The sequence below is a fragment of the Epinephelus lanceolatus genome, chromosome 5 (genome assembly GCF_041903045.1).
Source record: "Epinephelus lanceolatus isolate andai-2023 chromosome 5, ASM4190304v1, whole genome shotgun sequence".
Classification (NCBI taxonomy): Eukaryota; Metazoa; Chordata; class Actinopteri; order Perciformes; family Serranidae; genus Epinephelus; species Epinephelus lanceolatus.
This window is the reverse complement of record NC_135738.1, coordinates 26,820,921-26,845,543: the sequence shown is the minus strand read 5'-3', so window position 1 is coordinate 26,845,543 and position 24,623 is coordinate 26,820,921. Positions and strand designations below refer to the sequence as shown.

The window sequence follows — 24,623 nt, the reverse complement described above, 5'->3', positions numbered from 1 at the left end:
GATTATTGTGAAAGAGTGTGATGCTTGTTCACCTTTTAGAGAATATTTTTAGTTACTCTTAGATTTGGTGTTACCTCTGTCTCTGTAACAAATTCCCTCAAACTCCGAAAGCAGCCTGATGGCTCTGATGGATGATACGCTGAAACCAAGAGGGGTTTGTGAGACAAACACAATTCATATATGAGCGTATTGAGACACAGAACTGGAAGCTCAGGTGGGACCATGTGTATCCAGTTTTTCTTATCTGGGTTAGTTACTCAGTCCAATTAATGTACAGTTGTTCAGCTATTATAAGTACAAATACTGTAGGAGTCATTTTGTCAACTGTGAATCTCAAAACTCTAGAAGACACAATGATACCTATGACTCTGTGTCTACAGATTAACTATTAACTGTTAATATGAAAGACACACTTGGTCCTCCACACATCCTCCTCCCTGTTCCCACACATACTCACTGAGACGGCAGAGACCACCTTCCCCCACGCTTTATTATGATAATCAGTCCATCGATAGTCTATTTTTAGCTCTGAATCTCCCCCGCTCTGCTTCTCCCACTTGGTGACTTCCTGTCTAATTATACAAACATACGTATGAATACTCGTGCGCATTCTCCAACTCACTCGCTGGCCTCTGTGGATACACAGTGAGGTTAACCAATTGTGCCTTTTCTCTTCTCACTGCCTCTTTTTGTTTTTCTCTGCTTGCCACTCTTCTGCCACTCTATTATTTAGTAAAGGTCTTTGTCCTCTTATCGTCTGACACCCAGCTGAGTTATTTCAGTATATCAGCTATTTTAGCTTTTCCTCCAAATGGAATTTCCTTGTTATGGTTCTACGTAATCTCTTTCCCTTTTTTTCCCCTCTCACACACACTCCCACCAACATGAAAATATTCTGTAGCGCTCAGTCGTCATGGTTTGAGGCAGAGAATGTCTTCAACCCCTAAAGTGGCAGCTCCGAAGCTTTTCTGTGCTATTATGGATTTAAGTAATTTAAGCCATAAATCTCTATGGCACTCATACTCCTACTCGCAGTGTCACCTCTGAGAGGTTTGTCTACACTGGCTGATTGCAATGCAAAGACCATTTTTGGCTCACAGCCAACTTTATCCTTTATTAGCAAGAGCACGACATCCAATCAATAGTCAGCAGCAGTGTTTTGGCTCAGGGGAAGCGTCGCTGCCTCCTCTCAGTACAGTCTGCTGCCATTTTTTAATTTGAGCACCTGTGCAGCATGTCCTTCTTTATTCAGCTTATTTATTAAAGCTCTGCTGATGAGTTTTTGTGGCTCGGTATTAGAGCTAGGCAATATATTGATATTATATCGAAATCATGATACAAGACTAGATATAGTCCTAGATTTTGGATATAGTAATGTCCTAAGTGTTGTCTTTTCCTGGTTTTAAAGTCTCCATTACAGTGAAGTGATGTAATTTTCTGAACTTACCAGACTATTCTAGCTGTTCTATTATTTGCTTTTACCAACTTAGTCATTATATTCACACTACTGATGAGAATTTATCAAAAATATTTTTGTGTAAATATATTGTGAAAGCACTAATTGCCAACCCTACAATACCATATTGATATTGTTGTATTGATGTAGAGGTATTTTGTCAAAAATATTGTGATATTTGATTTTCTCCATATCCCCCAGCCCTACTATGTATGTGCAAAAAAATATAATGAGAAAATCTGCTGTACTGACCTGAAGACATTTCAGCCTTCATCTACAGGGCTTCTTAAATTATGGATTGTATTTGCATCAATTCGGCCTCTACCTGGGTGTTTTGAGGATAAGAAAAGAGAAGTTGGTAAGGTTAAAGATAGATACAGAGAAAGGAAGGTAGCAATGGGGGCAGAAGGAACAGAGTATGGATTTTTCTGGGGACAGTGTTCGTTTTAATAAAAAAGGTCTACTTTACAGTTATTTTGTTGGTGTTGCCAAGGGAAAGGGAGAAGTAAGAGCAGAGAGCGAGGGAGAAAAACAGGTAATGTCTTCAGCCGCTATGAGTAGCAATGTATGAAAAGGACGGAAGAAAGAAAAGAGGAACAGTCGGCCTATATGCCTATCTCAAGGCCAGATAGTCGATCAATATTCCCAGCTCAGATCCAACAAGATGCTCTCTCTCCCTCTCTCTTTCTGCTCTGTTGGTGTGTCCAGTGAAGGAAGCTGTGGGAGAGGGCCATTGGCAGGTCATCAGTATTCCAGCAGGCTCTGCCTACTCTGGTGTGGGCAGCAGAATAATTTCATTCTGATCTTACAGATCAATAGCTGTACCCAGTGGAAGGCGACCAGCCCCGCCTGGCTGGCTGAGCTGCTACGGTATTCAGAGTAGCACTACACACGAGATGAATGGTCCCCTTAAGACTTATGTTTTATTTTAACATGCAGTACAGTTCATGTAATGGGCCCCATTGTGCTGGACGGTGAAGCTTCTTCATGTAGTTTTTTAATTTCAGTAAATGTAAGATGATAGTATCCTTGGTACCCTATGGTGGCACTTTGCCAGGCACTGTGTGTATATGAAGTGGGGACAAAATACCAGAAACGCCTGATAATATAATGCAATTCAATAAAACACCCACCAAATATAGACTATATGTATGAAGCTCATACTGTAAAATGTTAGTATGTAACTGAGTCAGAGAAATGATGAGTCAACTCAGGGGGTGGGGTAGATATTTATTATACCTTGTGATATAATGCATTTTCATCTCTAATCCAAGAGGCCTTGTCAGTCCTGACTCCTCACCAGTCAGCTACAGGTGAAAAACCCTCTTGGTTTAGAGGTGAAACATCTCCAAGAAACTCAAGCAAGTCCAGTTGCCTGCAATGTAGCACGTGGAATGTTGGATTGATGTTTATGTGTATTTTTAGACATATTTAAATTTTTGAAAAGACAAATAAAACCATAAGAATTAGAAACTTAATTTACTATAATTTGGTTATTGTTTGGTCTCAAAAAAAGGTATTCATGCTTGATAAATGACACAAATGATTGCCAGTTAATAAAAAAGTTGCCATTTATTTTCTTGTTGTCTTCTCCAATAATTGATTACTTGGTTGAATGTTTCATCTCTAAAGAAAAGACAGCCAGACTACGTATTACAGCTGAGATAAAACTGCTGTCTAGCATTTGTTTGTTCTGTTTCGTTTGTTTGTTGTGGCTTGAGGTTGCCAAATATAAGTATTACTAATGTACATTCATGTACAACCATGTTGTATATGTAAACTATAGTTTAGAGCAGTGCTCTCCCAAGTGTGGGCTGTGGCCCCCTGGTGGGATGCAGAGGTATTGGGGGTGGGCCACAGCCTGGGTTATATTAAAAATCTTGCCTGTTACAAATTCATCCAAATATATAAACTTTGTTCTGAAAAACAAATTCAAATTGCAATATATCAATAATCAATCCTTGTACATTAACTAGCCAGTCTTGAGACTGAATTCACTGAGTCTGTGGTGAATTTAATTTGTGAAACAACAGGAGAAACTACAGTTAAATCATTCCACATCCAGAAGCCATGGATTACCAGAACCATCTGGAAACATGGACAATTATAAAGCAGCAGCCAACCGTGTAAGAAGAAACAAAAAAGGACTAAATTGCAGTGTACACGTTGATGGAGCTGACAGGATCTCATTTCACAGGAGTTAAACCATGTATGACTACATGTGACAAATAAATGATTATTTCATCGATTGATTGATTGGTTGCTGTGCAGTTCAGAAACACAGCCCATCTGTAGGAATAATAGATTTGCCTACATGTACAAAAACAATATCTGCAGCTGTAGAGATGTCACAGAATGGGCTGTGAGAGTTACTGAAATATTAAACCATCCTGTTACCACATGGGATATCACACACAGTCACATCTCTTAGTAACACCTGTCTGACAGCAGTGTAAAGCTAATGAATTAACACCATAGTCACGCTGTGCAGTATATGGCTCTTTATAAGCATTGCATTCACAATATAGTCAACTGATTTTAAGTGTTGATCAGAGTTGGAGTACATCATACATTGTGGATTGTTGCACACACTCAGAGACACACACATTCTCTCACAATCCTACCTGTGGTGTTTTGGATTTATGGTGTCCTGCTGAGCTGTGATCAGCTTGGAGATGGGATTACTGTTGGCACAGTGGGTACTTCACCACCATTTAGAGCTACAAAGAAAACACAGTTAAGCGTATACTAAGGTTGTCAAAAGTATCGACACTTAAATACTTTTTTGATACCACAAGCTTAAAATGATATGACCTCTGTTAGTTATAAATGTGATAGGATCTAAAGTACAGAAAAAAAACTATAGAAAAGTATAAAGTATAGAAAAACAGATCTGCAGTCAGATTTTCAACCCGAGGCTGCACAGATGAAACAGAGTGGAGGATATTCAACTGGTCCTCAATCTGTGGCTGTAACAGCATTCTCTCCAGCAACAAAGAGCTACGTGACTGCAGACATGTGTTCAGTGACTTTTTGTGTTCCAGCACTGTGTGCAGGTTGTTTACAACAGAAGAATAAAAAAGTATCCGTTTTTGTGTGCCTAGGATTTTGTATGCCTCTGCGCTGGTGACAGCCGTGGCCGGAGGCATTATGTTTTCAAGTTGTCCATTCATCCGTCCGTCCCATTCTCATTAACACGATATCCCAGCAATGCCTTGAGGGAATATTTTCAAATTTGTCACGAGCATCCACTTGGTCTAAAAAATAAAGTAATTAGATTTTGGGTTAGGGTTAGGGTAAAGTCAAGGTCACATTGACCTTACGTCTGTCCCATTCTTTTGATGATATCTCAAGAACACCTTGCAGAAATGTCATTACATCTGGCACAAACGTCCACTTAGACTCAGGGTTAAACTGATTAGATTTTGATGGTCAAAGGTCGAGATCAAGGTCACGATGACATCATAATGCTTTGCAAAACCACTTCAGGAACAGAAGTGGAAACATTTGGTCAGATACTGAATTGGTGACACTAATCTTAAATGCCTGTCTTGAACCTGTGCCAATTGTATTGATCTTTTGTGCTGCTTGGTTGAAGATGTGTGTGAAGCCTGAGCCTCCATGTTTCATCAGAAAATACGCCCTCAAAGTCTTCACTACATGTATTATATGTATTAAATGTAAACTACAACTTGACTTGTTGGCAGAGGCATACAACCATGAGGTGGTAATTCTAGTTTTTCTTTTTGCCATGGTGTCGAAAGATGTATTGATTACCATTTTTTTCACACTGGTATCAAATCTTCTGTATCATGATAACTCTAGTACACACATATAAACACACTGGCAGAGATTAGTGCAAACAAACACAGCTTTCTACACAGTATGGCAGTGTTGCACAGCCTTATAGACCAACTATAGATGTCTAATGTGCTGGTATCACTTCTTTCTTACTCATTAGGTGTTGCTAAGCTGCCATTTGTGCTCCCAGTGGTGAAGTAAATACAGCAAAGAATGTTCAGTAGATGCACTACAGGAGCAAAGTGGTGACAGACGATCAATAGAGATCTAATGATTAAGATATCACACTCCGGGAGAGTTAGAGGATCCCGCACTCCATGAGATGACTAACCCCTCACTCACTCAGTGTTTGTACATGGTTGTATGTGTGCAAAATGTGTCTACAACACATCCACCACCTGCTGTTTTCATATCCCACTGCTCACACTTAAATTACATTACTAGTAAATGTTTTTTACCCTCCATTAATACCAGAGCACATGTTGTGTGTTTTTGGCTTCCTACAGCCTTGTCAAAACTGCAGATCACCTTTCAGACCTGCACACTTTGAGCGTTAGAGCACAATTCATCCTCTTCAGCCAGATCTGATAATCTGGCAACTGCACGGCCAGAATGTCAGATCTGGTTGAAGCCACGGCGAGATCAATCCGACTTAGCTTTTACCATGCGAGTCCTGGGAAAAGCTCGGAGAGTGTACTCCCTCTCCACGCTGGGCCAATGACTGTTTTCAGGCATGATCAATGGAGAGCAGGAATCAACACCAGCAGACTTCACTGAGCCCTAAGCTGAAAAGTCCAGTTGGCAGAGACACAAACACAGCACCTCATTAAACTCAAAACTCCCATGGCTGCCATCACACAGCTGAGCCTCTGCGGTGCAGCACTGATGGAGAGCTCTAGAGCGTTGATGTAGGGAGGCTCTAATTGCAGCGTGGTGATGTGGTGCCTCTGCATTCCTGCTGTTTGGACAATAATCCAATCGGCACAATATTGTATGCTGTGTAAGGACGTTTGAGTTATGCTTGGTAAAAGTGCCGTATTGATGAACTCATTACAAAAACAGCACTGGGTTGGCTCGTGGGACCTGAATGATGGTGGTTTGCTGTTTGAGCATGCTTTCCCATATCCTCTCTAGCAGTCTCTCTCTCTCTGTCTCTCACTGTCACTCACACACAATTGTGTGAATGGATTTGGCTATCACAAGTGATGACTCCTCACTCAGCCTCTTCTGTTCCATTTCCTTTCCCCTCCCACTTCCTCCGATACACTTTGTAGCCTCAAATCTCTCGTCTTTTTCTGTCCAGCCTTTTTCTCTGGGCTCTTTCTCTGCCTTCCTGCCTTTTCTTCTCAAGTGCCCTATTTGGCTCTGATGACCTCTCTCCCTTTCTCTTCCTCTGTCGCTCTTTCTCTGCAGGTACCACCAGGCAGCCTAAGGAGGGGGAGGTGCCGGGGGTGGACTACAACTTTGTGAGTGTGGAGCGTTTTATGGAACTGGAGCAAAGTGGAGCCCTGCTAGAGAGTGGAACCTATGAAGGTGAGTGTTGGTAGCGTCGTGGCCGCTGTGCAGGGAACATTTTGCATCTGCGAGACAAGTGCGGGTGCTCAGGGAGCAGAAATGGGAACATATGTTTTAGTGGAGCTATTTTGCTATTTTAGAATTCAGTCTGTCATCTTGTGCTACTCAGTAAATATCTTTCCATGATGGATCAGGTGTGTCAGGTGATGCTCTTACACACAGCTTAAGTAAACAAAATGAGTCTTATGCACTGAGTCATGTATTACAGCTTCCTCTGGTGGTTGTTAAACGGCTGGTTGACTTGTGTGTGCGTGCTTGTGTATGTGTGTGTGAGCTGGATGAATGCCATTTCCAAGTCATGTCAAGTCCGTGCATCTGCTTTGCTACACTGTCAGGGATACATCTACAGATGGGGGATTTGCTGGTTCATTTGCCCAGTAGCGATTTTTGTGAGCATGTGCGGCTGAACACACTCACGCAAATGATGTGTGTGAATGCATTTGTGTGTGTGTGTGTGTGTGTGTGTGTGTGTGTGTGTGTGTGTGTGTGTGCACGCGTGTGTGTGCGTGTGTGTGGTAGGGGCAGGGTTTACAGGCACATGTACGCTTGCGTGTGTGTTTCCTTTCTACGTGTTCCTTTCATAACAGTGTGTGTTGCATGTGTACAGTGTATGTTTCCCTTAACACAGAGTTTATTTATGCCCACTGGGGGAAGCTGTCTCTTTCTGGGTTGCTGCACTGGAGGTGCTGCAACTCATTTTGTAATGGACATTAAAATAAGAGAGAGGAAAAGAAGGAATGAGAGAGATGGTAGGTAAGGCAGCAAAAAGGCGTAGAAAGATACATGTATAGATGTTAGCGAAAATCTGACAAGGAGCATCATCAGGAAACTCCTCAAAGTAATTGCAATGCTTGTGTGTGCGCGCGTGTGTGTGTGTGTGTGTGTGCAAGGCTTGGTACACATAAGAGCTTACGTATATGATGATGTGAGATGAGTCACAGCTGAAGGTGGATATTGAACTGTGCATAAAGCCAAAATGCCTTCAGGCGAAACCAGAAGCATTCAGGATCAAGGGAACATTGCATTTTTAAAACCAGTGTGGTGCATAAGGAGGAACCGTGGCCTAAACTTGTCTCAGTAAGCTTTATGTTCTGCAAAGCATCCCTTCAGGTTGTCCTTAAGCTTTCACAGGTAGGCGCTTGCTGCCTATACAGTTTCATATTCATGTCTTTGTTTACATGCACCAGTGTGTGCGCATTTATATTTTGTTATGATGTTATAATTCTGTTTGGTAGCCAGCAGGATAAGTGCACTCACTGAAGAAGTGGCTCTGATAGAGCCCTTTGCTAATATCTATCTGCCTGCTGCTGGGATGAAAGTAAACTGATGTCTGTGGACTCTTTTCTGCTGATCCTCCTTTTGTCCTTTATTGCGGCCTCCTTCCCTCGTCTTTGCTCAGCTGTTGTTCTCCTCCCATTGCCCCTGTCCTTTCTCTTTGTTTCTTCTTTGTGGAACCCCCACTCCTCTCCACTTTGAGGGATTATAAAATAAGACATCTCTTCCTCTCACTCACACTCAATATTTAATCACAAAATATATTTCCCTAACAGCGAGGATCTTGAATTTCAAAGTAGAGCTTTAGTGTTGTTTAAGAGAAAATAGCACAGAGAAAGAAGGTTATTCACATATGTATAGCACAGCACTGAAATCACAGAAGGTTTAATGTCAGTCCAAAAAAAGAAGTATACATGTATACTTTTGATATATTGAGGATGTTTCTATCTCCAGTAAGATACCCTGAGGACCTTCATGTACTCTTCTTCTCTTCATTGTACTGAACTTCAGCCATTCTTAGATGTGTTTCTACCAGCAGTACCAGTACAAAGTACAGTGGGTGTGAAATGACAGACGCCCAATGCTATATTTGTATTTTGCTTGTATTCTTGTACTTGCACTTCTAAACAGAGCTGCTTTGCACCTACATGAGTGGAATTACACAGCTCAGGTTATGTTTGTACAGATCAGGTGGTTCTGTACAGTTTTGTTACCATTTTATCACAACATTGTTCCTGTTTCTACCTGCTGAGCTTATGCACACAGGAAGTATAGCCTAATATGATCCAATGACGGATAATTGAAATGAGATAATATAATTTTCTGTTATGTAAGTGGGATATTTACATGGAGGAATGCTGTAAGGAAAACAAAAACAGTTGCTTTACTCACTGTACCTGAAGTTGTGTTCATAGCTGTATTGTACACATATAAATTCACCCAAATATGACTTACTGACTGCACACTTTAAAAACTTTAATCAAACAAAACTATACACACACAACACTAAATGAATATAGAGACATATTGTCCTAAGACACTGTAGTTATAGCCTGACTGCACAGCTATCATTATGTTCTGAAATAGGTTTGTGTGCATCATTAAGCAGAGAAAACACAGTGACAGGCATTTCTTGGCTTCCAAAACTTTAATTTATCATAAAAAGGGACATCGTCTTCCCTTGGGGATGTATTTAGAGTGCTATATTTATATTTAGAATTATGTATTTTTGTGCTTTAAGATTCTGCACCAACTTTCTTTCCTCAGGAGAAAGTAAAATCTTCTCCCAACCCATTAAGGACACTGTCTGCTGTTGAGGATACAACTGGGTATAATTGAAACTCCCAACTCTCACTAATATGTTACATTTCCTGCTAACACTATAATAATCTTCCTCCAAACATACTGTCCCCTGTCTGCAACAGGTGTAGTTCAGGAAAAGTCAGCTTAATTATGAAGAAGAACGGACAGCTGGTTTGGGCTTTGAGAGCCAGTAAACTAGTGAGTCGACTAATGAGCAGAACACAACTTGTATCAAACCCAAAAAGTGGAAAGAGAGACTATTTTACCACCATACCTTAATGTGGACTTGTCCATTAAAACAAAACCCAAACCACACCTTGACCAAATCTGAAAGAACCTGCGTGACTTAGTTGTCTTCTTCCAGTTCAATAAAACACAGATAAACGCTTTTGTTTGCTAATTTGCTTATGTGCTGAGATTTTGTATGAAGGTTACACAGAGAGACAGTGTCTAAGAACACAGGCTACATGAGCAGCAGCATGTGTTGTTGGGTCCACTCTTACATCTACACTGACCCAACGCACATGGCCAAATTGACTAGATTAGAAAATCTAGACCTCAGTTCTATCCTGACTTTAATAGATTCTGTAGTCTGAAATGTACGAAGGGCAGATGAGGGTACGCTACAAACTAAGGAAACAATTCTGGATGAAGAGTCACAGACTGTCTGTACATGCACAGAATATTCAGTTTTTTCCCTTACTCCAAAAAAAGACAATATTCTTACTGAGCTGTTTACATGGTTAAAGAGTATTCCACTCAATGCAGCCCTGAATGCTCTGATTAACGTGCCCTTACAAGTCGTTTATCACGTCAAAATATGGAAAATAAGATCAAAATAAGATGTTTTCTACTCGGATATGTTCTACCATGTGAACGCAGCCTCCCTCTTTCATTCCCTCAGCCACCTTCTTGAAAACATTGCGATATTTGTGCATACCCAAAAACCGGTTAATAACCAAGTCTTTCATAATGTTTAAAGTGTGTTTCTCCTTCCGACCAGAATTGTGGGCCTTTCTTTTGGGCATGCATCTCTACCCCAGCTGTTGACTAGCTGATCTGTGTACAATGCACAGAGTTGAGTGTAAACAAGCAGAATGCTATGTGTCACAAACTGTGGTAAAAACCCCAAATGAGATGCATTTTCCGAAAGCACTGTATACATGTCCACACAATGCTCCTAAAACCCAAGTAACATTGGCATATCCTGCGTGTTTTAACTGCAAAATGCTACAGTCTGAAAAAAAGCCTAACTTGAAATATCCAAACAGAATATGGTGTTTGCAGGATAATGTTGTCATATTCTGAATGATAGTGGAATATTAGTGTGCATGGAACATACTGAATGTTGCACTGTGGATGCCATAGGTTTGTTTATATTGTGTCTATAAAATGTTGTATTTTAAAAGACTTGAAGGTATTATCTGTTTTTCCACAGTCATTCAGTAAGTTGGTCCAGATGACAATGATGATTAGATGATAAATTGACTGTAGATGCCCGAATTTCCTTCTTTTCTAGATTGGGTGAGTCTTTGGTTTGTGAGAAGGCAGAAAACTTTCACAGGTGAAAGGAGGAGATGGAAACACATTAATGACATTGACTTCCATGTGTGGGGTTGGCATTTGCTCTCAGTATTGTGTTGTTTTTTGTTGTTGTTTTATTCCTCTTTATTCATGAGAAAGCGCCTTATTTTGACTCCTCTTGTTTCTACATTTGTGTTTTAGTGGGGTCTGAATGGGTAACTGAGGAAGTTTGAGTCTGATGTTTCTGATTTACATTGGTGGCCCTGTTCTATTCAATATATTACAAGTCATAATAAAATATTTGTTTGGGTCAGTCCATGTTTTCAGGCCGGCAGGTTCTCTGCTGCCTCATCGCTAACACTATTTTCTTCCTGAAACATAAGCCACCGTCTAGATGCATAAAATTGATCAGATTTATTAGTAATACTTAGTTTCCAGGCAAAAACACAGATATCTCTGCTGTCCTCCGTTGAGACTGCTAAGTCTTACATTTTGAAAGGCAATCATCTGTTCAAAGTCAGAGTTGCCCATGAGCAGTAGACCTCCACTCTGCCTGCCAGACGGTGTGTTACATCACCTGAGATCTCTCTCTAGTTGTACATGTAGCCTCTAACACAAATGCCGCTGTGCCTCAATGCCCTCAGATAACTTCTACGGCACACCGAAACCTCCAGCGGAGCCGTCTCCCGCAGCACCTCCTCTGAATGTAAGTGAGGCCCTGCTGCCCGGAGCCCGGCCCAGCGCCCAGGGCAAAAGGAAGAGGAACCAGTCAGTCAGCAACATGGAGCAGCGTGCCAGCCTGGAGCCGCCTGAGGAGGAGGAAGAGGAGAGCCCGGTTGTCAATGGCAACGGGGTGGCCATCACACCAGGTACAGTAGGATGAAGGAGAAAAACATCAATTTCCTGTTGATGTTTTGTAACACATTTTTCTTCTTCTTGTGAATGAAATTTGATTCAAACACGGTCTGTTTCCCATGTGTTGTGACCGTGATGACATTTTAAAACATCATGTTTTGTTTAGGAGAAAATCTGTCTGGAAGGCCTGAACTGTCCCCAGGGTTATTTATTGCTGTCTCACTGATATGATAAAGTAAAACCATAGAAACAAGTCAGTTGTCATAGCAATTGTTACCTTTCTTTTTTATTGTCCTTTATGGGTATATCAAGAGTCTCTTCTCTCTGCAGTTTACACAGTCCAGCCTATGCAAATGGCCACAAATCTGACAACAAACTGTACCCTGACCAGTCATTATAGACATTAACAGACTCTGTTGGCAAGAGTGTGAACTGCACAGGTTCTCAATAACCTTATATAACAGAATGCACAAGGGCACCTTAATGTCTCCACTATTATTACTGTCCAGAGTCTCATTTTGGTTTCAGCTCTCGTCCCTCTGTCCTCTCATTTCTCCGTCTCTCCTGCTGTCTTTTCTCTCCCGCCACTGGCCTTTGTCCTTGTTTCTATTAATACCCCAACTCTCCTCTCTCTCTTCCTCTCCTCTACCATCTCCTTCCTTCTGACCTCGCTTGCTTTTCCTTCGTCTCTGTGGTCCTGTCCCTTCTGCCCTCTCCTCTTCCTTCTCCCTCCCCCAACTCTCTTTGTAGTCTGTGTTGTTGTAACATGTCATATATTTTCCACTACTACTTACTGTCATGTGTTCTCTATTTATACTTACTTAGACTGTAACAGAAAAAAATACAGTAATCCCTTTTTTGACATGCTGGTTCAGCCTTCACAACAAAACTATAAATCTCTGTAATTTAATGAAAGACTTGACACATGAAAGACTTATCTGCTTGCCTGATTTTAAACAGTGACAAAATGAGTTCCTTACTACACCTGTAACAAAAACAACAACAAAAAATAGCTATAGAACCCGTTGTGGTGAAAAGTTCAGTGTGACTTATGCCTCCCATACACTAGAAGACTTTTAAGAGACTAAAGTCTGACACCTCACATCTAAACACAATGCAAAGGCTGGGGATGTCAATTAGATTCCATTTGAGATTATTTCCCATCCTACTCATGGTGAAAAATATTATGTTTTTGGGTTGTCCATACATACAGACTGACAGATAGACATCCATCCCATCCTTATGAGCATGATATCTCAAGAACGCCTCAAGAGAGTTTCCTGTTGCTCTTACATTAAAAGTTCCAATAGACTTGATCACTTTGTTTACAACAACTTCTGGGTAGATACCGCCCCATGTCATGTACATAAAATGAAACAGCAAACACTACCTCAATTGGTTTGTTTTTAGCCACCTAAAAAATATCAATATCAGTTTAATGTATACTATGTTGAGAATATTTTTACCAGGCAACCTTCTCTGATGGGGAACTGAGGCCAGTATCTCAAAATCACCAGTCTCCTTTACCAAAAACAGTGATTTTACTTCGCAGTACACGTGCGTTGCTGGTCTACCACTGCCTGGATTGGTGTGTAAGGTGAAGCAATGAAAATATAGCGATTTTGTTGATTGGGTCTTTTTCGGTGGCTAGAATAGGGATGCACCGATCCGATATCTGGATCGAATATCGGTCTTGATATCATCAAAATAGATGGATCAGGTATCGGAAAATGCAACCTATACCTGATCTGTTTCATTTTATCTTAGGAAAAAACTGTTTAGTCATCAATGCCTGATGTCTTTAGTCTTTTCTGTTCTACATGTAAAGGTATATAGCTTTTTAGGTCAACCATGGTATCGGATCGGTATCGGGTATTGGCTGATACTCAAAGCAACAGCATCGCGATCGGTATGGAAACTGAAAAAGCTGGATTGGTTTATCTCTAGGCTAGAATACATTCTACTGCGGCCCCTGTCTATGGGAGTACATTGCTTAGCTTGCATTACAGTAGATTTCATTTATTAAAGATGCTAGCAAAGCAACACATTACACAAAAAAAGTACAGCAGAAATGTCAGATAGGTCAGACCGCCGTGATTAACTGTGTTTCTTAAAACATTATAGTTGCAGCTGAATCTGACAACAGAATTTTTTTTCTTTTTTTTTTTTTTACTGATTTCACATATAACCTTAATTCATATCAATTGCCGGTTGTATACCAAGGAAGTGATAGCTGTAGGTAGGGCAACATCACAGTGATTTGGTCTACTGGAATATTATAGGACTATATAGTTTGTTACTTCTCTATCGTGTGCTCCTCATGCGCTGACTTAGATGCCACCAGCTTTTCTTGTCACTCTAAAATTCTTTTCCTTGTGTTTCTGACTCAGTCTCTGACCCCTAAAGTCTCTGTCTTTCCCTGTTCCTCCATTTCTGACATTCCCATGTTGTTTTCTCCTCATGTTCATTGTCCTCAGACCACATCTCTCTCACTCTCTCTCTCTCTCTCTCCTGGGGGTTCATAGCTCTGCAGTGGCCTGGCTCTGACTCATCATGCATGACGTGTGTAGTGTGCATCCAGGTCTGCATGTGTGCACAGAGTGTATGTGAGAATAACTCTATGTGTGTGTGTGTGTGTGTGTGTGTTGTGCTCCACAGAGTCCAGTGAACATGAGGACAAGAGCACAGATGCCTCTGGGGAAGTTGCTGTTGAAACATCCAGCCAGGCCCCGGCCTCTGCTGAGCCCCCCACCGAGGGAGAGGAGGCCCCAAAATCCCCCTCTAAATCCCCCGCCAAAGTTCCAGACATAGATGAGGAAGAGCTGGGTCCTCTGCCTGACAACTGGGAGATGGCCTACACTGAGAAGGGGGAGGTCTACTTCATAGAGTAAGAGAAACATATCCTATTTAAATACATTTTGACATGTTTAAAATACAAAGAAAGAATTTTACTTTTAGTGTTACAGGGGGTTAAGTCAAGTGTTTATAGTTATAATGAAAAACATTACCCTTGTAAATAATAAAAATGCTTTAAAACAAATCCAATGTAATGCACCTCACAAAGTGCACCTACTTAGTTTATGTATGGCTGTGTGTGTAAACTTTATAGCACTGCCCTCTGTGTTGAATAATTGATGTAACTTAAAGCTACTAATCAGACATACTGGATAAACACACACACACACACACACACACACACACGTACATGCACAGCCATATAAACTTGTGCCCTCTGCTCTCACCCTTACTAATTAGTGGCTGAGGGCTAATTAGTGGATTAATGGCCATTTAGTTTACCTTAGAAATCCCCTTTTTTCTCTTTGCCCCTGCACACACACATACACACACACTCTTCTCGTACAGGTCATTAGTGTTACTTCGCACTCATCTCTTTCTCTGATCCTTTCTGTCAGTCTCGCTCTGACCTCTGTTTGCCCCCTCTCCTCTTATCGCCAGTCACAACACCAAAACTACATCATGGCTGGATCCCCGGCTCGCGAAGAAAGCAAAGCCACCTGAAGAATGCAGGGAAGACGGTGAGTGTGAACGACCTGCATACCTGTTTGCTCTATTGTTTTGTAAGCTTTAGTTTGTGTTCACTTGAGTCAAGCTCATCTTTCACCGTTTGTGGGAGCATGTCATCTCTGCATTTCCTGCTGTTTGTGTACCCGTGTTGTCTGTTCCTGACTCACTGTTCCAGCGTGTTTTCCCTCCTCAAGAAAAAGAGCACAAAAATACTCTGTTGTTTGAGGTGTTTGTTAGTCTGCAGCTGGTCTCGCCGTTCTCCATAGGTTTTGGGAGGGGTACTCACACATACAAAGGAGGCTTTTTAAATCCAGAAAGAATAAGCTTGACAAATAAATTTACTTCTTTAGGTTTGTTGTAGAGAGGTGATTATTAGCATAGAAGCACCTTGCAAGATATGCAGAGAGGATTCATTGTTATGCCTCATAACCAATTATCTACAGAAGTAATTTATTAAACATTCAGTAAGACATTACTGACAAAAATCACAACAACAAAAAACCTTTGGCTAGACACAAGCAACACCCAAAACCTGTCCATCCTGTGAAAGACAGCTATTAGCTGGATGCAGACAATTTAACACCTACACTGGCACTCTGATAAGGAAATGCTTCAAATCATGGCGTTAGTTGTTACACCTTATTAAAAAGCTCTAATTATAACCGTGTGCTCCAGACCTCATCACTCCAGAACAAGATAATGTTGGCATTAGATATTTGTCTAGTTGTCAATAAATCTCATGAATAACTAAAAACAGTGTGTTAGTCCATGACTTAATGCTTTATGGCTATCCTTTCCTGTCTGTTAAATTAAGCTGGAAGCACATTTGTCCTGCTAATGATGTAAACCTTTAAAATGAGTCTCAATTATAGAGTTGTTTTTCCTAATGGCTAATTAAATCTGGGACAGGCAGAAATCTAGAAGAGGTAAAAAAAACAATAGAATTTTAAATGACACCCTCCTCCTGCAGTTTCCCCTCTGTCCTATGCCCCTGCCACCAGACGACCACAGGAATATGCACACGCTTCATACAGTAACCCAGTGTTTACCACTATTGATTTACTTAATCTTATTTCACTGTAGAGCTGCACACAGCAAATTCGCTCAGGCCCTGCTTGCCCTGCTCTCTCTCCGTTTCTCTCTCTCTCTGTTTATCAGACCAAAAACGAGACAAGAATGAGCTAGCCACCCCACGGTCCCTGCACCTTGTCCTGGCCACTGTGGACTGCTTCATCTCGAGGAGAGCAGGCATTAGCTCAGGAGACGCACCTTCAATGTGCGACTGTAGCAATATCCCCCCAGTGTCGGGTGTCACAGTAGACTGGTGACCAGCAGCAGTGCCAGGTCTAAAATTTGTAGCAGCAGCAGCAGAAAGTTTGCTGATCCAGCAGTGAGCTTGAGCTGTCCAGTCGCCTGGAGCAGGGGATTGTGCTGGCTGGATTCGAGTTTCTGTGGCCACTGATTGGGGGTCTGTCTCTGGAGCTGCTGCCAGCTCTCCTCCTAGCGAAGTGGTCTGATGAGCAGCCAGGAGTGAGGCTCAAGCTACCATTAGCTACATAAACTCAAGTCAACTGCAGCCATAAACCCTTAGCAGTGGTTAGCAGAAGGCTAAACTGTTATCATCTCTGAAGAGCTTTACTGATATTGACAAGTGTTTTATTTTGTTTGTCAGACTCTCTTCTTTTTGTTAAGTCTGTTGTCCTTTTTTGGGTTACTTTGCAGTGTAGGCAGTTGTTGCTAATGCTTGTATAGCATCTTTCTCTGCAGGATTCCATTAAATCAGACTTTAACTAAAGGGATATGAACACACATCTGTATTTGTAGAAAAGCCAATAGGTGTGGCCTTGCTTTAAAAAGACCTGTAATTAGCTAAAGTCTATCATCACGGGTTACATCAGGGGTTGGTAACCTTTTTGATAATAGGTGCCATTTTTAAATTTTCTTGTTAGTGAGTGTAATAGAAATATAATGTTAATCTCTTGCTCCTCAACATGCTCCATAAAAACTTGTGCTTTGTCCTTACCTCTTATTGTTTGAGGCTTTGTTTCAATAAGCACCAGAGCTCCTCTCTGGCAGTTAAGTCACAGTATCTTGCTATGACCGCCAAATGTGGTATGTCATTCACATCCACACTCTCATCAAGTGCAATGCTAAAGTTGCAAACTTTCTGTGTGTGTGTGTGTGTGTGTGTGTATGTGTGTGTGTGTTTGTCCTCTTGTATCATTCTAATTCTATTCTCTAAATTCGCAGCACAGAACCCTTCATGAGTTTTTTTTTTCCCCTTGCCAGCAGTTTGTGGAGTTTGAGTCCGAGGGTGGATAATTGATCAGTCAGTGCAATCAGAGCTGAACAGATCAGGCCGATGGATGAGAGGAGCAGCTGTGTGTGGTGAAAACAAACTTTTAGACCCAACACAATGAACAGCTAACTTTCAATTTCACTGCCCCTGGCATCCTGCTGCTCCATCTTAGTCCAGAGCACACATACAAAGAATGACCAAATGGTAGACTTTCTATATTCTAACAACGCTCCTAACGAACAGTCCAACTGCGATAATTGAAAATCAGTATATGGTGGCAGATGTTGTTATCGTGACAGGCCATCACAAATAAATAAGTGTTGGAAACCTGCACTTAGAAATTTCAAAAAACTCACTTGCATACTTATTGCTAGCATGCCATTAGTTAAGATAATGGCACGCTAATGGTGGCACCCCAATGGTGGCACACACGCCTAAGGTTGCCAACCCCTGGGTTAGATTTTCTAAAGCCTGACAACAGAGCCAAGAAGAGATGCAGAAGTCTGGTGTTCTCTCAGTCCACTTGAATTACAATATGGTCAAAGTTTATTACGGTTTTTGCCCAATGAAGCCAAAATGAAACTGCCTACCTCAGCTTTAACGTCCTAAAACAGCTGGACACTGTAGTTTTTAACAACCATTGCTCAAACTGGAGCAAAAAGTGCATTTGTTGGGGAATAATTTCAGTTGTGAATTATTACATTTTTAACACTGTAGTGTATTGGTTCACAACCTGGAAGTTTTTGCAACTCCAAAAAAAAAGATCCAAAAACAAACAGAACACATTAACTTATTTAATTTGAATAAACTGATCAGAAACAGACGTGTTCTACATGGTTGGACATCGCTGATGATGGCTTTGTAGTTGAAATGCATCTGTTTCATTTATTTTGCCCACATTAAATAAGTTAATTATCTGTGAGTGCCGGTGTTTTGTTTGTTTCTTAGCTTGCCTGTTTATTAGCAGTGAAGTGTTGAAGAGTCATCTCACATTTTTTAAGTTGAATAACTGTAATGGCCTGAAGAGGTAAATCTAAAAAACAAAGATTAGAGAAACAACATTCTGAAAAATTGTGCCATTTTGTGTAGGAGAAATAGTTTTTTCTTCTCTAAGCTGTTCATCATGTCATGGCCCCCGTAGATTTATCCTGTGGCCCTCAAACAGGGTCCCACTCGCTCTAGTGAGCATTTACATCAGCAGAATGATGTATGTGGGACTGAGTGACTCATTCATGGGTTTTAAATAGTTAGACAACAAGGTCGGCCTATGGCACAGGGGAGGAAGCTATGTCAGGGGGAGAAAACTGTATGCACGCAGTACTTGCATGTAGGATGAATTCATTGGTCGTTTGTCTGTTCGGGATTTGTTGACAAGAAAAGATTATATAGAGTGTCACCAGCCTTGTTTGTTTTAATGCAGTAGGAATCAGGGGAAGCAAAGGCGAGAACAATCAATGTCATTGACTAAAAATTGAGAGCATTGGTTTAATACAATGAAAGTCCAGTGCTGAGGCCAGGCATGTAAATAAAATAGGGTTTATGCGGCGGGCCAGTGTGATCAGATTTATAACAATGAAGTGATCTTACATCTCTGCTGCTGTCACAGCCTTTGTTCAGCGAATTAGGTTGTGATGTGATTCAACAGAGCGAGATCTGAATCAATACCTTCTCTACCTCTCCTCTGTCCTCCATCCCTTCAATTTTCTTCCTTCTCCTCTCTCCCCCTACACTCCTTCACCTCACATCTGCCTCTCTCTCTCCCTTTCAGTCTCCCTCTCCTCAGTTTTCCTCCTCCCTCTCTTTTTCTCTCCCTCCTTCATTCTCCGTCTCTCCCTCTCTTCCTCTGCCCAGTAAAGGGCCGAAATGTGACAGGAATTCTAATAACACCGCTCAGCTCTGCACAAACTGGTTCTCACTCTCTACACACATACACACCCGCACACACACACCCACTACTGTTGTCAGTTCACAAACCCTTTTCACAAACATGGCTGACATACTTCAGCTTTGCCTTGGCAGAGCAAAGATCGGTTTTCACCAACGCCAGCAATATTCAGACGCCAAGATTCTGTCAGCTGCGATGCTCTGTGATCACTTATTTTGTGTTCTAATGCAACAACTTGCTGCTGCTTCTGTCTGTGATCACCTCTGTGTTTCTGCGTTTATAGGTTTTAAACCAATACTTGAGTGTTGATGGGTATCAGATCTAGAGAGAGCAGAAATCATGACATCACCGCAGTCATATCCATAGAAAATAACAAATGACAACCTGTAACAGACATTTATACCACATGAGTCTGTTTTTGATGAATTTTGTTAATTTAAAATATTAATAAAATATTAGATAAATAAAAATAAAACATTGTTATTTAGTCACCATCTCTGTTTAGACCTATGGAGTGAGCCATGTGACATAAAGTTGAGAGTTATGTTCCAGTGTTTGATTGTACAGAGGATACTGTAAAGTGATCATGTCTGTCAGGGTCAAATTGATCACTATAAGCGGATGATTTTTATAACTATAACTATATATATTATTGACATGTGTATATTCATTTATGAATCTGAAGAACTGAAATGGACAGTTTCACTGTTAACTGAATTTTACTGCCTGTTTCAAAATACAGAACAGCTGTGTCATTAACGGCAATATTAACCCACTTGACGAGGGCGGCTTCAACCACAGATGCTTTCTCTGTTGCACATATTTTCTGTCTCCATCACTATCAGCCAGGACTGTTTTTTTGTTGTTTAAGTAGACTAAACAAGGTAGTCTGAGAAACACTTCCGCTGATGCACATGGTTGACTCATTTTTGGCAGTTTGTCAGGAGCTCTGAGGAAATTTTTCATTGGAAGAAAATGACTTTATTTTTCCCATCATGATGTCAGTGTGCACAGAGAACCAGCCTGAGGTTGCCAGCTAAAAGCAGACAGGTTACCATGAGACAAAGTAAAATGGGAATTCAGTTTTTAAAACAAATAGAATTACTGTAGTGTATGTTGCCATATCATGAAAAGACCCAAAATGAACACTGTAAGCGGACTACTAGATTAGAAGCAAATTATTTAAACAGCATTGGTACTGTTAAGAAACGATTATATCCAAAACTTTTTGATCCATGTAAGTTATTGATCACTGTAACGTGATCTCTTTAAGCGATTTCCACTGTATTTGCACTATTACAAATGTCAGTGTGATTGTGAATTAGGTTTTTTGCCCAAAAGTTGTGCTTTGGCGCTCTATAAACAGCAATTTGCCTTACTTAGCCAGTTAGCATTTTGAAACCCTAGATCAGACCCTGGTATTCCTGCCTGAAGAAAGTGAGCTACGTCAATTACAACACCTTTATTGTGGGATTGGACATGATGTTTTTTTCTTGTTTTTTGCCTTGCAATGCAGATCTGTGCCCTGCTTCTGTCTTTTTCTTTCTTTCACGCTTTGTTTTTATTCATTTATCTGCACTTTATTCACTGTTTGAAGTTGAATTGGGCTTTTTTCTCCGTCTCATATCTTTGGGGATACAGTGGTTAAAGGAAGTTAATGCTGAAGCGATCACCACAGCTAGAGGATTTTGAATCAAAGGCTGTTAGCAAAACATTTGTACGGGTCCTGGATGACACATCACATCCTCTCGCAGCACCTTTAAATTGATGCCTTCCAGAAACAGGTTTAGTTGCCAGGATTTTTTTTTCCTTCTTCTTTTTTTCAGTATCAACAGCTCAGCAGCCACACGGATGACAGAAGGATATACAGTAGTTTAATCCAGCGTGCTACTCTACATTACTCACCCTGTTTTTATTTTCTTTTAATGATCACCCTGGTGTCCTGTAGCTCTTTTCTGATGTGCTCTTCTGCCTGTTTTCTGGTGTTTAAGCTTTCTGTGTGCTTGCTGTGCAGAAGGTGACTATTTAAAGGCAATTTTCCATTTTTTCCCACGTTAATGGACATGCAGTCTTTGAATGATGAAATATGCATGGAAGCAAGGATGTCAGATTCTGCACAGAGAGTGAATAAACAATAAATGTGGGGAGGGAACAGCAGGAAGAGGTGGTGCTGTTTTTAACTGCCCATCTGCTTGAAGGATTTCCCAGAGTCTCACAGTCTCACAGCCTCAGGCAGGAAGCAGACAAACATTCAGACATACTCTCATCGATGCTGTTTCTGCATCTTCCCTCTTGTTATTCCCTTTCCGTGGCTTCCATCTCATGCATGTCTGGTCTTTTTGCTCCACTTTCCTTTAGCATTTCATATCCTCATTGACTATTCCCTTTTCCCCCGCTCCCACGCTGCGTTTTGGGTGAATTTAAGGAGAAGCTTGTTTGTGTTGATGTGTTTGCGCAAATGTGCAACTTTTGTGTGCATTGTGTTGTATCTATATGCTGAGGCTGACTCCCAGAGTTCAAAGGCTTGTCACCACAGATCTGGTTCGCTTGCAGTCTTTTTGTCAGGCAAGTCTTTTGTTACGTAACACAAGCCCGTATCTCCTCTCCCGCTCAGAAGAGGCAAGAACAGAGTGGGACAAGCTTCAAAACACAGCAACTGTTGGTTTCAATTCTGCCTTTGATACGCACTCAATCCCAATGCCGGTTTCAAAGTAATCTCCGTGCTGTTGACGAAAATATGCCGCTCATGCTCATTTAGAGGCGGGAATTCTCACCGAGGATGAAGTCACGATGTCGAAACCCCGTCTGTGACCAACAAAGAAAGAAATACAGAGAATTAGGAAGTGAGACGAGACGGAGATAGTGAAAAGAAAAGAAGTGTGAAAAATGATGGAGTTAGAAGTGATGATGAGTAGAGGGATGCCCTGCCAGTGTTTCTTCTTGAAAAGAGGAAGAAAGAGACAGATGCAGATGTAGAGAGGATTGCATATGAGGAGAGCTGAGGCACACTCATCCACTGTCAGACAGTGATGGACTCCTGCTAAAATGTTACCGCTGAGTTACATCACTGTCATTACACTCCGTCACGTCTGGGCTGGGCGAGGGCCATTCTTCGGTCTGTATTTTTTCTCACCCCATTACTTTCATCTTCCTGGTCTCTCTTTCTTTTTGTTTGTGTTGTATTGGCTAATCAGTGCTCTCTAAATCTAGACTCAAAGCAATCACAAAAACTGAGGTGCACACTAGCTCAGTGGCTTGAGCAGACACGCCATGTACTAAGGCATTGTCCTTGAAGCAGTGGCTGTGGGTTTCATTCCAGCCTGCGGCCCTTTGCTGCTCTCCCACCTTCACGCTTAAAGCTGTCCTGTCTAATAAAGGCAATTATGCCATAAAAACAAAACAAAAACACAACACAGAGTTGCAGTTTCTAAAATTAGAGCTGCAACAATTAGTCGATTTATTCAGTCAATAAAAATGTATTTTGTTCTTGCACCATCAACAGGTCAAAATCTTAATGGTGCTTTATGACTAAATACTCTTTAAATTAATGACATTGTCATCAGCCTCAGCTATACTCTGTTAGTGCTAAGTAGCAAATGTTAACATACTAACATGCTTAACTGAGATGGCGAACATGGTGAACCTGACACCTGCTAAACATTAGCATATTAGCATTGTCGCTGCAAGCATTTAGTAGAGTTTCAAAGAGCAGCTAGCGTAGACTGTTAGTCTTTGTTGAGGAGATAGTTTGGATCTTACGAAGTGGGTTTATATGAGGTAATATCCATAGTCAGTGTATTACGTACTACAGATGGCATTTGGCATGTCCCCAGTTTGGAGAAGCAGGCAGGAGTACCACTGTGGAGGCTAAGCACTGTACTGCTGTAAATATGGACAGCAACAAAATGTATTCCAGCCACCTAAAAAATGTCCCACCTATATTGAGAATAGCAATATCGAGAATATTTTTACGTTTTATCTTAATGCAAGCAGCCTCTCTTGATGGGAAGCTGTCTGTGCTCTCGTCAAAATCCATTTACAAAACAGGAGTGGACAGGAGCTGCTGGTCTACAGCTGCATCTATCAGTTAGATAGCTTGCTTTATTGTATGACTTTGGTGAAGCCTAACGGACCCTTTAAAACACCAAAGTCACACAATAATATAATGTTAAATTGCTGTTGTTTCATTGGTGTCTGGCTTTGAAGAGAGCGATATATCGCTTTCTGATAGCAAGGTAAAATGTTGAAAATATTCTAAATATAGAGTACACTTAAACTGTAATTGATTCTTTTAGGTAGGGCTTTTTTAGGTGGCTAAGATACATTTTTTTCTGCTGTTCCTGTCCACAGCAGTACATTACTTAGCTTCCATGTCTGTACTGTTGTCTGTTTCTCCAAACTAGGGGTGTGTCCACCACCACCTGCCATAGATAAACCACTAACTGTGGGTAAGTACCTCATACAACACCACTTAGAAAGATCCGAACTATCCCTTTGAGCTAAAATGCCAGAAATTAATGTGTTCCAGCATGTTGTGTGAGTATGTTCTGGTTTCCTTAGTTTTATACGATTCTGAAGCTAAACATATGAAGAGTTCTGATTATTGGTCTAACATTATGTCAACTGGCTTTAGAAACATGTGATTTTTTTTTTTTACTATTTTCTGACATGATTTCTCAATTTACTGAGAAAATAATTGATAGACGGATTTATAATGAAATGAAATAACCATTAGCCTTACACAAAAACATGAGGTCTGTTTTTTTTATCAGAAGTTTAGAAGTTTTTTGAGGTTTTTTTTTCTGTGAGTCAAATGAGTTCATAGTGTTCCTGGCTGCCTCTTGGTCAGGGAGACTTTGTGTGAGAGGAAAGATGAGTCATCTAATGCAGAGGAATCACAATTAGACTTCATGTCAACAGAGACACCAATACAGATACACATAAACAAGCACCCGAACAAGCCCCTCAGTGCTCATACTACATACAGACACATGATGAGGTGTTTGATTTACTGTCACAGAAGACATTCATTCAGACATGCAATCATGGTTCAGCCATCTTATACACACACACACACACACACACACATGCACACATATCACACAAACACAAACACACACATTGCA

At 40.9% G+C, this 24,623-nt stretch overlaps 1 protein-coding gene across 9 annotated transcripts in view; it reads left to right on the top strand.

Annotated features, from left to right (window-relative positions):
- magi2b (membrane associated guanylate kinase, WW and PDZ domain containing 2b) overlaps nt 1–24,623 on the top strand; it is a 107,358-nt gene that overhangs the window by 43,536 nt on the left and 39,199 nt on the right. For all 9 annotated transcript variants that reach the window (XM_033634985.2, XM_078167990.1, XM_033634986.2 and 6 more), the window contains 4 exons: nt 6,671–6,790; nt 11,578–11,802; nt 14,447–14,675; nt 15,245–15,324. In XM_033634985.2, the coding sequence (XP_033490876.2) occupies nt 6,671–6,790; nt 11,578–11,802; nt 14,447–14,675; nt 15,245–15,324 (654 nt within the window). The remainder of the gene's footprint in view (nt 1–6,670; nt 6,791–11,577; nt 11,803–14,446; nt 14,676–15,244; nt 15,325–24,623) is intronic.